At 40.7% G+C, this 15,227-nt stretch overlaps 1 protein-coding gene across 2 annotated transcripts in view; it reads left to right on the top strand.

Moving 5' to 3' along the window:
* The window catches only part of POLE2 (DNA polymerase epsilon 2, accessory subunit), a 33,233-nt gene continuing 18,006 nt past the window's right edge, over nucleotides 1-15,227 (top strand). The window contains exons 1-6 of one of the 2 annotated variants that reach the window (XM_086321623.1): nucleotides 1-609; nucleotides 3,399-3,499; nucleotides 7,274-7,349; nucleotides 9,592-9,669; nucleotides 9,803-9,896; nucleotides 13,447-13,521. In XM_086321623.1, the coding sequence (XP_086177749.1) occupies nucleotides 257-609; nucleotides 3,399-3,499; nucleotides 7,274-7,349; nucleotides 9,592-9,669; nucleotides 9,803-9,896; nucleotides 13,447-13,521 (777 nt within the window). In that variant the 5' untranslated portion in view covers nucleotides 1-256. Of the gene's footprint in view, nucleotides 610-3,385; nucleotides 3,500-7,273; nucleotides 7,350-9,591; nucleotides 9,670-9,802; nucleotides 9,897-13,446; nucleotides 13,522-15,227 lie in introns of both variants that reach the window. The other variant, XM_086321624.1, reaches the window with a different exon arrangement.

Below are 15,227 nucleotides of genomic sequence, written 5' to 3' on the forward strand. Positions count from 1 at the left end.
TTTACAAGCAATATATTAATACATTTAAAGCGCTTAAAGGCAGCCCGCAACTTAAATATAAAGTGGAGTGGGTGAGAACTATGGTGACGTATAATAGCTGCGAGTGAATGTCAGGGAAAACCCTGTGGTGACACAGAGCATTTCCAGGGCTTGTGTGAAGCAGAAAACATAAGTACTGAAGGGCCCCAAGGTCCGGATGAGCCCGACGGGAGTCACGGAAGGTGGAGGGGAGCGATGAGAGCGCAAAGTGGGTTCCATGAAAGCACTTGAGATAGGCAAGCGCGTTCCCAACCCGACAGCAGGGCACTCGCTGGTCAGTATCGCAATATCAGAGCAGTGTAGGCTCGTTTTCTCCTGCAACTTAGAGAGTGCAGGGAGGCAGCCTGCCTGGCCCGCGGAACCGCAGATATTTCCACGCACTGAGAGGAGTAGTGGCCTCTGGCGCTATTTAATTATAGAGAACTGGCGTTTCTGGGGCGGGGCCAGGACGGGGCTCTCCCGGGAAGGGGCGGAGCCGGGGCCGTGGCGCCAAAACGCAAACATGGCGCCTGAGCGGTTAAGGAGCCGGGCGCTCTCCGCCTTCAAGCTTCGCGGATTGATGCTCCGGGGGTGAGTCGGCCGTATAGCTGGCGGGATAGGAGGGGAGAGCCAGGGCCAGACTGCCGTGCGGGGCAGCGGGATGAACCGCACTCCGAGACGGAACCTGGTCTCTGGCCTTAAAATGACAGAGACCCTGAGAGAGTTCTAAGAAGCGAAGAGGATCTGGCGATGCCTTCCTAGATTCCCCGACGCGGACTCGTAAAGTTTCTCCCGGAAGGGATGAGGCTCTCCTGCACTTGCCAAACAGCCGGAGAAGCGGCGATAGGTTCCGCAGCATCCGTATATTAGCACGGTGCTTGGGCGCTCTCTGCCCGCTTAATCTTTTCCTCTGCGGCGTGGGAATCCCAGCGTCGCTGATCACGTGGTTACGGAGACAGCGAATGAGAGACCTGGGAAAGCCCAGTGCTTGCCAGTAGCTGTCAGATTAGTACAAATTGTGGGCCCTGCCAGCCCTCCCAATTTTAGGTCAGGTCCTATTCTTGAGAGAGAATTCCTGAAGGGTTAAAAAGTGGGTAGGTTTGAAGCATGTCTTTTTTTTTTTTTTTTTAAAGATTTCCTTTAGAACGTCTCTTGCCATATCTGTGTTTTCTACGATTTGTAGAATGATCCTATACAAGATTTTTCTCATTAAATCTGCCTTAAAAAAAAAAAAAGAATACGGTATTTACATATGTAAACACCTGCCGGACGGGACACACGTCTCTACCAGGTTTTGATTGGTCTTGTGTGTGTAGAGGTTTTTGGTTTGTTTTTGTGAAGATGAGTTTTATGGGACTTTTACCATGTTTTGGGGTTAGTGAACAGGGGCAAGAGTGGATATTCTGTAGGAGAAAATAATAAATTCTGATTATTTGATTATCTATTGATCCCCGACATTTAAAAAATACAAGCAATAAATCAGTTGGTATTTTTCTTTTCACTTAGGATTTGACTTAACACCGAGCTGTCATTCATTAATTCAGTCAGAAATACACTGAAATATATTAGCTGCAAAATACTTATGGAGCAAGGGAGTAGGAGAGTACAACACTGCGGAGGTTGGGGGTCAGATAGTGTATTAATTATTTATTGCTGCATAACTCATTACCCCCAATTCAGACGTTTAAAACAGCAGGCACTTAGATTCTCACATTTTCCATGGGCCAGGAATTCAGGTAGGCTTAGCTGGGTCCTTAGCTTCACCGTCTCTCAAAAGGTTGCAGTCAAGATGCAGTCATCTCACGGTCAGTTGGGCAGGGTTTGCTTCCAAGTTCATTCAGTGATTGGCAGGATTCAGTTCATTCAGTGATTGGCAGGATTCAGTTCATCCAGGATTGTCCGACTGAGGGCTTTAGTCCTTGCTGGCTCTTGAGGCTCCCCAACATGGCAGCTTACTTTATCAAAATTAGCAAGAGAGTCTGCTAGTAAATGAAAGCCAGTTTTTTGTAACTTAAGGCAAGAAAGTGACATCTTGTCACTTAAAAATGTTTATTTTTAAAAGTACAATACCAAAAAAAAGTACAGTACAGTAAAATATTTGATCACTTGTGCCATATTCTATTATTAGAAGCAAGTCATTAGGTCCAACCCACACTCAAGGGGAGGTTATTAAACAAAGATGCGATTACCAGGAGGTGTGGATTATTAGGCGTCATCTTAGAAGTCTGTCTAGCATGGATATTAAATAATTCACAATTATTTACTTTCAATTGTGAAAAGGATCCAAGGAAAGAAGTGCTGTGATAGTGTATAACCAGGTGTATAAAGAGTTCTAGAGTCAAGAAAGGCTTCATTAAAGAATGATTTGGGGGGGGGGAAGAAAAAAAAGAATGGTTTGAACTGAGTATGAGCAGGACTTGAGTAGGTAAAGAGTAGGGGAGAAGTGACCATATCAAGATCTTGAAGCAGGAGAGCATCAGGAAGTCCAGAGACACTGGATAAGACCAGTGAGATTTGACAGGGACCAGATCCTGTATGACTTTGGTCTATCCTAGTAGCTTTCCCAAGAGTCACCCAATACATGTGTGATTTTAGGGAATCAATCATGTTCTATAATAAACTAAAGGGATGTGACACCCACACATGAAACAATAAGCAACCTAAGATATATAACAATTAATATTGATATAAAGTGTAAAGTTGTGGTCCACAAATATAGAATGGCATGGAATTAGCTAATTGTTTAAGGAGACAGTGTTCACTCTGAGAATTATCATTATTTAAATCAAGAATTCATGTGATTTATTCAAAATTTCAGTTTTATTGATTATGGGGGGGCCGGGAGAGAGTCATGTGATTTTAGTGAATGTTATTACCTCTACGACGATATTCAAATGTCAAAGTTTTTTCTAGCCCATTTTTTTTTTCTTATTTTACAGTTGAAAACGATGATGAAATTACTGGAACTTAAGCAAATGCATTATCAAGTTAATAAATATTTATTTAATTGTCTGTTATATTCAGAACATTGAAGCAGACTGAGTTTATTAATGTCAAGTAATACATAGTACAAGGCTACTTGATATAGCAGATGTAAGGTACCTATAAGTGAGATTAACAATTTCAGAAGGAAAGGGAGATTGTAGCTGGTAGAGCTGGTTTAGGAAGTCTTCCTAGAAGAAGGATGTGATTTGGGATTTTAAGAATGGTTCTATTGGCAGTGGGTAAGAGAAAGACTTTGTTCAGAAAGCACAAGAAGGGGGAGTATTGCTTGCAGGGAGGAGTGAGTGAGTAGGTCATAATTTCAATGCTGGATTGACGAATCTTTGCCAGATTTTGGCATAAAACGTGTAGCCTTAATTACCAGTCTCTCTTATCAGCGAAGCTGTTAAGTACCTCACAGAAGCTCTTCAGTCTATCAATGAAATAGAGCTTGAAGATGCACTGGAAAAGATCATCGATGCAGTTGAAAAGCAACCCTGTAAGTAACATTCTCTGTAACGTATATTGTTCATATCGTTCTACATCCTCAGTTATCTTAAAAAGTTTAAGGAGAAGTTGAGGACTCAGTATTGAATGTCCCGGTGGCATGAGACATACCCCTGGTAGCACTACCCCTGGTAGCCCTTATTGCTAAGGGGGAGCCTCTTAATTCTGTTGGAACCTTGGGGCATTCCCAGAGACTCTTTTACAGTTCTGCCCTTTTATGAATTTCCCTCTGATTCCTTTATGGTTACTTTCTTTTCTCTGTTTGCCTGTTTCTTTGTGTTGCTTCAGTTCAGTTCAGTTGCTCAGTCGTGTCTGACTGCCGGGGTCCAGCCCCGGTGGATCCAGAGAATTCGAAGGGGAGACAGCTTCGGCGATCAGGATACGATAGAATTAAAGATATAGAGTGGTTAAGTAAGGATAGCTCAGTAGGAAAATTCAATGGAGAAAAGAGGCTGAATAACTTGGTTTACGTGGAAAACCAATAAAACTCCAAGACAAGGAGTTTGCGTCACCTACATAGGCCGCAGGCATCCTTCCGTTCTCCCAAAGGAGAGGAGACACTAAGGCCTCCCCGGTCAGATCTTAGAAGCCCAGGCAAAATTAGTAGGCTTCATGAGCCTCCACGCTCCAGATGGGAATTCAGCCAGAAAGTGAGAGAAAGAACGACATGAGGAGACCAGTCTTTCTAGGAACTGATCCCATTCTTTATTTTCCAGGGTCTGCTTTTATACACAGAGATGTAATACAAAAGTAGTCACGTGGGGTCAGCAGTCCTGACTCTTATTGAAACCACGCTTTTTTTCTGCATTCCTTCCGATATACAAAGTTCTCAGGTGATTTACATCATCTTCTGGCCAAGAGGCCTGCTAACATTTTATGACCCTTTCTGATTATGATTAGTCAACCAGAAAACTTACTTTCTCCAAAGGTGACTTTTCTTAAGTCAGGCACCACCCTCCGAAGGCACCAGATAAATTTGCATTCCTACAGGGCAAAGGTGCAGTGGGCTATAATCAAGAAAAGAATTTACTTAGCCTAAGGTCCAATGTGATTAATATCAAGGTTAATACTTATTTCTCTCATATGTTAGTTATATTCATTAATGTGTATAAGCGGCAAGGGATATGGAGATGTAGCAGCAAATATTGGCTCAACAATGAAACCCTCCACCGGTATAATTCCTAACTAGCCCACTAATACTATACTAATAATTTTCTAACTTCTCAAAAGAATCTGTTTTTAGAAAGTTTAGAGCATCTTGTGCCTCTCACGGGTGGGAGGCTGTGAACAATCACATGTGGCCGGACAAACCTGTCAGGTAGGCTAGAGAACCTTCAGAGGAGTTTGTAGGTTGAAACACTCCTGTTACTCCCAGAAATTATTATTAACTGGAGCTCTAAGTTAACTCCTTCTCCAAAAGAGGTGGTGGGGGACAGCCCCCCATAAAGTCAGAGGTGTAGGTGAGAGCACAAAGCAATAAAGTAGGCAGCCTCTGGTTTTGGGGGTAGATGCTCGAGAATTTCCAGGGGGACTCCTGAGGCTCGATTCCGCCTTTGCGTATGCCGAGCCTCCTTCCTCATGACCTTTGCCACGGGCAGAGTTCCTCACACTGGCTCCCTGCATCCAACTCTTCGAGACGCCATGGACCACAGCACTCCAGGCCTCCCTGTCCCTCCCTCTCATCTCCATTGAGTCAGTGATGCCATCCATCTCATCCTCTGTTGTCCCGTTCTCCTTCTGCCTTCAATCTTTCCTAGCATCAGGGTCTTTTCAAATGTGTAGCTCTTTGCATCAGGTGGCCAAAGTATTGGAGTTTCAGCTTCAACATTAGTCCTTCCAATGAACACTCAGGACTGATCTCCTTTAGGATGGATTGGTTGGATCTCCTTGCAGTCCAAGGGACTCTTAAGAATCTTCTCCAACACCATAGTTCAAAAGCATCAATTTTTTGGTGCTCAGATTTCTTTATAGTCCAACTCTCACATCCATACATGACTACTGGAAAAAACATAGCTTTGACTAGATGGACCTTTGTTGGCAAAGTAATGTCTCTGCTTTTTAATATGCTGTCTAGATTGGTCATAACTTTCCTTCCAAGGAGTAAGCGTCTTTTAATTTCATGGCTGCAGTCACCATCTGCAGTGATTTTGGAGCCCCCCAAAATAAAGTCAGCTAGTTTCTACTGTTTCCCTATCTATTTGCCATGAAGTGATGGGGCCAGATGCCATGATCTTAGTCTTCTGAATGTTGACCTTTAAGCCAACTTTTTCACTCCTCTTTCACTTTCATCAAGAGGCTGTTTAGTTGTTCTTCACTTCCTGCCGTAAGAGTGGTGTCATCTGCATATCTGAGGTTATTGATATTTTTCCTGGCAATCTTGATTCCAGCTTGTGCTTCTTCCAGCCCAGTGTTTCTCATGGTGTACTCTGCATATAAGTTAAATAAGCAGGGTGAAAATATACAGCCTTGATGTACTCCTTTTCCTATTTGGAACCAGTCTGTTGTTCCATGTCCAGTTCTAACTGTTGCTTCCTGAGCTGCATACAGGTTTCTCAAGTTAGTTATTTTTAAATGTTTGAGGGAAAAAAAGAGTGAGCGAGAATAACTTTCCCTTCCTGCTTCAGCCTTTCTTGAGGGATCTTTTTGTTAAATATTCAATCTTTTGCCATAAGCATGGACCTACAAAAGAGAAATGCTCTTCTCCTAGAAAAAATGTCCAGTTTCTAGAGCACTGAAGAAGGGAGGTGGGTGTGGCTTGCTCTCATAGGTTGTACAGATGCCGGTTTCTTCAGTTAAATGGGTGGAAACTTTCTGTGATAGAGGAGAAATTGCTATTATATCTCATTTTTACTTCTAAGGACAGAATTTTATTTTATTTTTTTTCTAAGGGCAGAATTTTAAATATATCTTTGTTTTAAAATTTTCCTTACAGTTGAAAATTTAGAAATGATTAATTTTATAAAATTAGTATACATTAATGGCACATGATGGCATTTTGCCTGAGAACATACCACAGTGGTTAAGGGCACCCAATCTGGAAAGAGGCTCTTGTTTGTGTTGCTTTCTACTCCTTCCAGTTATGTTCATCAGCAGGTTATTTGACCTCTTGGAGTTGCGCTTTCCTCACCTGTAAGACATGGCTTGAACATCAGTCTTATAAGACATCTATCCAGTAATGCTTGTTAAGTACTGAGTATAGTGTCACTTGTTTACTAAGGGCTTAATAAATGGTGGCAGTTATTGTTATTACTGTTACTCTCATCCCTGTTGAAACATAACAGTTGTGGGGACTTCTCTGGTGGTCAAGTGATTAAGAATCTGCCTTCTAGGGCAGGGGACGTAGGTTCTATCCCTGATGGGGAACTAGGATCCTGCATACCGTGGGAGCACAGCCACACACACACAAAAAGGAAGAAACATAGCAGTTGTGATGAAAAGCTATATTAATGTAACCATATTAACGTAGGAGCTTACAGAAGCATTTGTATACCTGAATGTATATTGCTAAACAATATTTAGAAAGCTGAGGCATTTGACTGTGTATCAAGGTATTATAAGTGTATTTGAGAGAAGAAAATTAAGATATTTGAGATAAGACTTTTGTTAGTTACTGTTCTAACCTAACATGCTTTTTCCTCTTAAAACCTATGTAATGAGAATCTTGGGTTTAGTGTTTACAGATTATTTTAAGGAAAAACAGCCATGTGTGGAGAGAACTAAATTGTATGCCTGTTTTTAAAATTTGACTTTGAACTTCTCTTTTCAGTGTCATCAAACATGATTGAACGATCAGTAGTGGAAGCAGCAGTCCAGGAATGCAGTCAGTCAGTAGATGAAACTATGTATGTGGACAAATTTCACTTTTTCCCTGTACAGAAGTGTTATTGAGTGCTTATTTTAAATTATTTTCTTGGGAAAATAACCAGTGGTCACCATTTCTACAGTGGTTCTTGCTTTGTGTTTCTTTTTGTTGATAGCTACATTATAAGCTATCATTGGGCTTCCCTGGTGGCTCAGATGGTAAAGAATCTGCCTGCAATGCGGGAGACCTGGGTTTGATCCCTGGGTTGGAAAGATTGCCTGGAGAAGGGAATAGCTACCCACTCTAGTAGTCTGGCCTGGAGAATTCCATGGACAGAGGAGCCTAGCAGGCTATAGTCTGTGGGGTCACAGAGTCACACGACTGAGTGACTTTCACTTCACTACATTATAAACCTCAATATTACATGACTCATCTTTACTATTTTTATCTCAGGATTTGAGATTTTGATGTGTTTGTACCATGACAGACTTTTTCCACTTACCCAACTGATTTAATATTTTATATGCTACAGGTGAATTGAATTGATTATTCAGAGGTATAATTTACTTTTTATCTTAGGAAAGGGCTGAGTCCCAAAAGTTCAGGGACTTAACTTAGGTAACATGCTGAATGGCCAAGGAGGGTAGAACCTTAGCTTTATGACTTGTTACCCTGTCTCATACTGTTAGAGCTTAGGAATTTATATGGCAGTAATTTTTCTGGGTTTTATTCCCAAGTGTACCGCTTTCCTTTCCTCCTTTGAATGTAATACTTCTTTCCAAATTCACAGGGTTTAACTGAAACAAAAACATCTGGGAAAAATGAAAAGAAACAGTTTTAACATTTTTTTTTCCTACTGGGGCAATGGAGATGATTGAAAGGAGTCATTACTCCTTTTGGTCAGTAGTTTTAATCTTTTTTTTTTTTTTGCTATACGATAGGTTTTTGTTGGTTATCTATTTAAAATATAGCAGTATGTACATGTCTATCCCAAAGTTTTAATCTTTTTCCTATTAGAACTTATTAGAGCTGCAAAAATAGAGAAATTAAGGTATTTAAATTTTATCCTTGCCAACTCATTGTTTAAGATACTAGAGTACTTGCTCCTAAATCCCTCATTAGAAATTCAAAACGATTGTATCAAAGTATAAGGACTATCATCCTAAAGTAGGCGTTAAAGTTACCCATTGTTTCTGTCAAGCTGTTCATATGCTGCTGTGCTGTGCTCAGTCGCTCAGTTGTGTCTGACTCTTTGCAACTCCACAGACTGCAGCCCTCTAGGCTCCTCTGTCCATGGGGATTCTCCAAACAAGAATACTGGAGTGGGCTGCCATGCTACTGTCAGCCAATATAGAGTTTGAGTGGGGACTGAATTATAAATGATCTTTGCAACTCCAATTGTCAGAAAGTCATTATATTATAGCAGAAGGAAGAGGCTCTCATTATTATAGATGCATAAGGAGCATGGGTAAGTTAAATAACTTGCTGAGACTGATCCACTAGAAAACCATGGTGCTGTGCCTAGAATCAAGGCTTGCTTCAAGTTCACTGGTTTTCTGCTTCTCTATACTAGGTGCTACCAACAGGTGAGCATGAAGTTTTTTTGACCATTTTCATTTTGGGAAATAGATATAATTTTAGGGAAGTTTTTTTTTAGATTGGAATATTTATGCAGTAGTGCTGAGAATAGTGCTATTTAACCTCATTGAAACATGGTTATATTACAAGTGTCTGAAGGTAAATTATTTTGTGAATTGCCCTTCTCTGACACTATATGTGTCAATATTCTGATATAGTCAGAATTTGGGGGGCAATTCTTTTTTCTGTTTACCTCTTTTCCTGGATCACTTTTGCATGATATTTTGGATTAAAAAATAGTTGGAAATGAATTACACCCTTAAATAATATTGTAGCTTATAAAAGTAGTATATATTAGGAGAGATTTCTTTAAGATGTCACTATTTTATTATAAATGTTCTTTTCCAACAGATGACATTATTAATTAGAAGTAGATTAAATTTTTTGTTTGTTTGAGAGTATTGGCAGTGCTTTCTTTTCTCTGAGAGGAAAATATACAGGCTACAAACACTGTATTATTTTGAAACGATGGCATTTGACAGGGACCTTTGACATTTTGTATTATTTTGACACTACAAAAAATTGTGTACATGATCTGTGGAAAGTATATGTGTATGACATAAGATTATAATGCAAGTTTTCATGTTCACTTGGAATACTTATTTTTTAGTAAATCAGGTTTGTTCCTATGGGTTGTTTTTCAGAGATCATATCTTCAATATCATAGGAGCATTTGATATCCCACGCTTTGTGTACAATTCAGAAAGAAAAAAATTTCTTCCGTAAGTATGCCATCCATTGAGGTTAAGCTAATTTCAGATGTATATTTTTTTTCAGAAGGTATATAGTCTTTCATTTTTGATCTATCTTTGTGTATTATGATAGTCATAAATAGACATATTCTTTTTTTTCTAGTTTATTAATGACCAACCACCCTGCACCAAATTTATTTGGGACAGCAAGAGATAAAGCAGAGCTGTTTCGTGAACGATACACAATTTTGCACCAGGTAAGTTGGAGGGGGAGAAAGAGGCTGTTTCAACTTAGGTGAGACTCAGGAATAACTAAAGGATGGGCTTTTGTACTCTGAAGTTTGTCATTCAGTAGACTGTTGTTGGGCTCTCTGTGTTTGAGACCATCTAGAGGATACAGATATGAAAAAAACACTTTAACAATCATGATGATGGTAAAAATAGTAGCTAACATTTTTCACATGCTTTTGATATGCCAGGCATTGTTTATTACTTTACAGACATTGCTTATCATTTGATCACCATAATATCAACATTCAGTATGTATAAATGCTATTTTTCCCATTTTACAGATGGGGAAACTGAGACATAGAGAAGTTTAGTCACTAGCCCAGAGGCTATATCTAGTAAGTAGAATGAGGATTTGAATCTAGTCAGTCTGACTTGAGCCCAACATTTGCCTCCTACACTGTAGTCTATGAAGTTGAAGACATGTGCACAAATAAAATATAGAGTAGAATTTTATACATGCCTTAGAAGAAATACAAAGAAGATGCATTCCATAGAAGAATCAGACGGCTTCAGGGAAACGATGGCATTTGACAGGGACCTTAATTGCTTTGATCTTGTGGAAATGGGGGAAAGGTGGTGAACAGTGTGAACAAAGAGCAAAAGGTAAAGTGGACTCTGCAGGAAATGATGAGCACTCAGTCCTTCGTGTGGAGAGGAAGGCTCGTGAAGAGGAGTAGCATGGGATAAGGCTGTAAAGTCAAGTGGCAGCTAAATCATGGATGTGCCTTGGATGCCATTCTTGGGAGTTGGACTCTGTTCTCTTGGTACAAGGAGCTTTAAAATACCACAGCGATTCATTACATCAGGTTCCTTGAACACTTCCTCTCTCAGTAGATTTTAGAATGAATTAGAGCATGAGAGAAGACTTACAGGTGTCTGTGATATTAGTCGTGGCATAAATGATAGCCTGAATGAAGGCAGGCAAGGGGAGCAGAAAGAGGGGGCAGTCCAGGAACATGGAAGCCATAGTTTCATGGTGACTGGACAAGAACGGGGAGAGTGAAAACTCAAAGATGATTAAGGTTTTGAGCCTGAGAGAGTACACGGGTAGCGTAATGATAATAAGTTAACAACTAGGAAAAGGAGAAGGGGGAAGGTGATGGCAGGTTCTATTTCAAACAGTTGAGTTCAGGTCACCAGCAGGATATCAGGTGAGATGCATGTCTGCAGGGAAAGAAAGAGATCTGGGTAGGGAGAGATTGAGGGGGCATCTGCCTCGAGTCACAGGTGAGGCTGAGCTCCTGAGAGATGACGGAAAAGGGAAGAGGATAAGTTTGGGGGCTAGGTTAGGGGGTGGTGCTATACGGCAGAAGCACAGGGAGGTTTCAAGGAGGAGAGAGTGGTTGGCAGGAGTAAGCACTGAACAGAGCTTGAAGAGAGTGAGCCCTGAAGACATTATTCTCTCCTGCCTCCATCCTCTACACAGTGCTACCAGATTGCTCTTCCCAAAGTTCAGCACCGATCCTGTAATGATTTTGCTCACAAGTCTTTCAAGGAAGTTTACTTCTTGTTGAATTAAATACAAGTCTTCCAGTCACACATTTTTGGCCTAATCTCTACTTTTCCCTTAGAAAAGTAGAGGAGCCAAAACTGAAACGTGGAATTTTTCTGTTTCTTCACGTCTTCTGTGACTTTGTGTAAACTATTCACTCTCTCGCTGCTCTTCTGTCTTATCTCTACTGTTGAAACCCTCCTCATTCTGGAAGGGCCCGCTCAGATTCCTCCTGTTTTCCGAAGCCCTCTGTGATCTCCAGTTGGATGCAGTCTCTTTCTGCTTTCAACCCGCTGACGACTCAGTGTGTCTCCTGTGTCAGTTACTAGAGTTGGTCCTGCTGGGCATTCGGGGTGCGTAGCCCTGTTGTCAGACTGCACACTCCTTGTTTATTTCCTCCACATTTGGCATAGTGCTTTTCACAGAGAAGATGCTCAGTAAATACCACTTTCTTTTTTCTTTCTTTTTAAAAATTATGTGTTAGAGCCTATGATATTATTTGGGGGTGTCACTAAACCCTCCCGAGCCTCATTAAAAGGGTTGAATCTGGTCGTCCAGTGGCTAAGACTCCACACTCCCAATGCAGGGGGGTGGGTTCGATCTCTGATCAAGGAACTAGATCCTACATGCTGCAACTAAGTTTGCATGCTGCAGCTGAAGATCCTGCATGCCTCAGTGAAGATCCAAGGTCCCCTGTGCGACAGCTAAGATGCAGCACAGCCAAATAAATAAATACATATATTTTTTAAAAGGGTTGAATTTTAGTCCATGCATATTTTTATTGAAGTTATCTTCCTGAACACATATCTGCTTTTACCATTCTACTTCAAAATTGTTGTTTGCAATTGTGTGTAAGCCTAACTTCTTGGTTTGGCATGCAGAGTCTGTATTGTTAGGGCTTTTCTATTAGAGGTAATGGAAACTCAAATTGGCAAAAACAGACAAAGCAATTTCTTGGGTTGTGGAGAAAGTCCAGCTGTGTCAAGCACAACTGGAGCCAGGTGATCACACGATGTCCTGAGGCATCTAGCTCTTTCCATCTCCTAGCAACTTTAAAAAATTCATCTTACTTTCAAACAAATTCTCCCTATGAGGTGACAGAGGTGGCCACTAGTGGCCTTAGTAACTCTTAGAGAGTTGTTCTTTTTCAAAAGTTCTAGTGACTGTCACTTATTGCGCGGCTTTAGGCACTTATTCAACCCTGAACCAATCAATGGCCAAGGGGATGCAGTACTTTGATTTGCTAGGTCTTGGTGCTATGTCAGTGGAGGGGGAAGGGCACCTGCCCTACCTAAACTTTGTGTACCACAGTGCATATGGGGGGCATAGTTTCCCAAATAGAGACTCCAGCCAATCTCAAGCATTGTCTGACTTGTGCACCTTGTGATCCAACTGTACTGAACTTCATATCACGTCCCTAACACTCCTTGACTCTTAACTCCTTCTGTGACACATCCCTTCCTCTGCCTAAAATATCTTGTCTCAGTCTCCTGTTGTTTCTTACTAGCAGCATCTTTTTTATCATTTAGGATCTCATTGAATGGCCCCTTCTTCTCAGGGTCCTTGGTTGTCTTATGACCTGTTGACACTTCTTTCTCACTGGCCCCTGCCTCTGAGGATGACAGCTTTAGTTTGTTATTTCATATCAGCCCAGAGTGCATTACTGCCAGGTACACAATAGACCTTTTTTAAAAAGCCTTAATTTTTTTTAAAATTGCATTTCTAGATATTTGTACATTAAAGTATGTGGGGTTTCAAATTTGTTGAGAATAAGTAATAGTAATGTTAATTTAAGAACAATGGTTTGTCAGGGTGCTATTTTAATGAATAGCGCTCTGTTTTAAAGGTTTGCCTCAGTAATTCACAGAGAAGGCAATGGCACCCCACTCCAGTACTCTTGCCTAGAAAATCCCATGGACGGAGGAGCCTGGAAGTCTGCAGTCCATGGGGTTGCTGAGGGTCGGACACGACTGAGCGACTTCACTTTCACTTCAGTAATTCATGTGAATTTTTCTTTTTTCTAGAGAACCCACAGACATGAATTATTTACTCCTCCAGTGATTGGTTCTCACCCTGATGAAAGTGGAAGCAAATTCCAGGTTAGAACGTTATCATTATTATTCAGGGGGTGTAAGTATACAAGTTTAATATTTGTTGCTTATTTCTAATTTATTGAATTTTAAATGCAAATGAACCACTGATAACTGTCTAGCTAACTGACCTTCGTGTACCCCCTCTTGGGAAAGTCCGTGCCTTGTGTCCTGGGTGCTACAAATCTCTAACAGAATCATCTACTTCCTTCTTTGGGTCAGGCCCTGAGACGCTGGTAGCCCCCAGAGAGTCTCTCACCACCAGGACAGAACCCTAGTCCTCCTGGTCCATTTGCTAACTTTCTGACCAACCCTCACTCAACATTACCCATCTCATCCTCACTCCCTCTCTGAAATCCTGCTCTTTGCCCAGTCCAGCCATCTAGTGACCACCACACACTTGTTCAGCCAAGACGTGTTATATCAGTTGGAGTGAAAACTTTACTGAAGGCACTAAGGAAACCACATTTATAGAATGTACGAGAGAGCGCAGACAGGCCACAGTGTCGTCCAGGGAGAGGGGGAATGTTTCCTGCCACATGTGCTCCTGAAATGAAGCGGTTACCAAACAGCACCGTCACTTTTGTTCCAGCCACATACCTGGTTCCTGTCAGTCTATCAGTGGCTTTGTTCCCTGCTTCAGCACATGGAACCCTGCTGGGGGACAGTCCTTAGCTCCTTCTGGCTAGGCCCCACCGTTTCTATGAGTTTCCACATAACTTCTGAAGAGCCCAGGCTCTGCTCAGGTTCATTCAGTTCTCTACCATGTTAGATCAGAATTCATAATGATGAGCAGTCTGATAGATACTAAAACAGTAATACTAGATAATGCTTAAATTAAGCATTTGATGGCAGCACCATGAGGAGAAAACATTTATAGTGTTTGATAGTTTCTGCTATCAGAAAAAAATATTAAGTTTTGGAAATTGACATTATTTATATTTCTCTACCAATGATTATCTATGTGTTTTCTCATATATATTAGATTTCCTATAGCAACTCAGACACCTACAGCCCAGAAGCATTATTTCACCTTTCCTCTTTGCCAAAGTAATGTTAAAGTGAAGTGAAGTGAAGTGAAGTGAAGTCGCTCAGTCGTGTCCGACTCTTTGCGACCCCATGGACTGTAGCCTACCAGGCTCCTCTGTCCATGGAATTTTCCAGGCAAGAATACTGGAGTGGGTTGCCATTTCCTTCAAAGGCTTAGCTAAATAATTTATTATTCTTCTTATCTTTCCAGGCTGTTTAGTTTTGTATCCCTGTTGGTATATTATTAAAATCCCCATTTATAGTCCCTGTATGGCATTTTACCTTTGCAAATTACAAATATGGCATCCTCACTGTTATAGTTTTGTACTCCTGTGTTGCTTTATTTACTGATTGTGAATTGCAATATTTTTCCCATTCTGTAAGCTGTCTTTTTATTCTCTCAACGGTCTTTTTGAAATACTTAAGTTCTTAATTATGTTGAAGTCTAGCTTATAAGTTTTTTTTTATGGCTCATATTTTTAGTATTGTTTCTAAGAAATCTTTACCTAATCCAGTTTTTAGGATACATGTCTTTTCTTCAGATTTATTCCCAAGTATTTCATTTTAAAAAAATTGTTTAAAATGAACATTCTATTCTTGTGTCGCTTGAGGTTCATGTTATTAAAGGGAACTTTAGTGTCATATGTTAACATTATTATGGGATATTGTGATTATGGCCTTTAAGT

This window comes from Bos grunniens, chromosome 10, assembly GCF_055505025.1.
Source record: "Bos grunniens cultivar Pamir isolate PY7600 chromosome 10, Bosgru_T2T1.0, whole genome shotgun sequence".
Taxonomy (NCBI): Eukaryota; Metazoa; Chordata; class Mammalia; order Artiodactyla; family Bovidae; genus Bos; species Bos grunniens.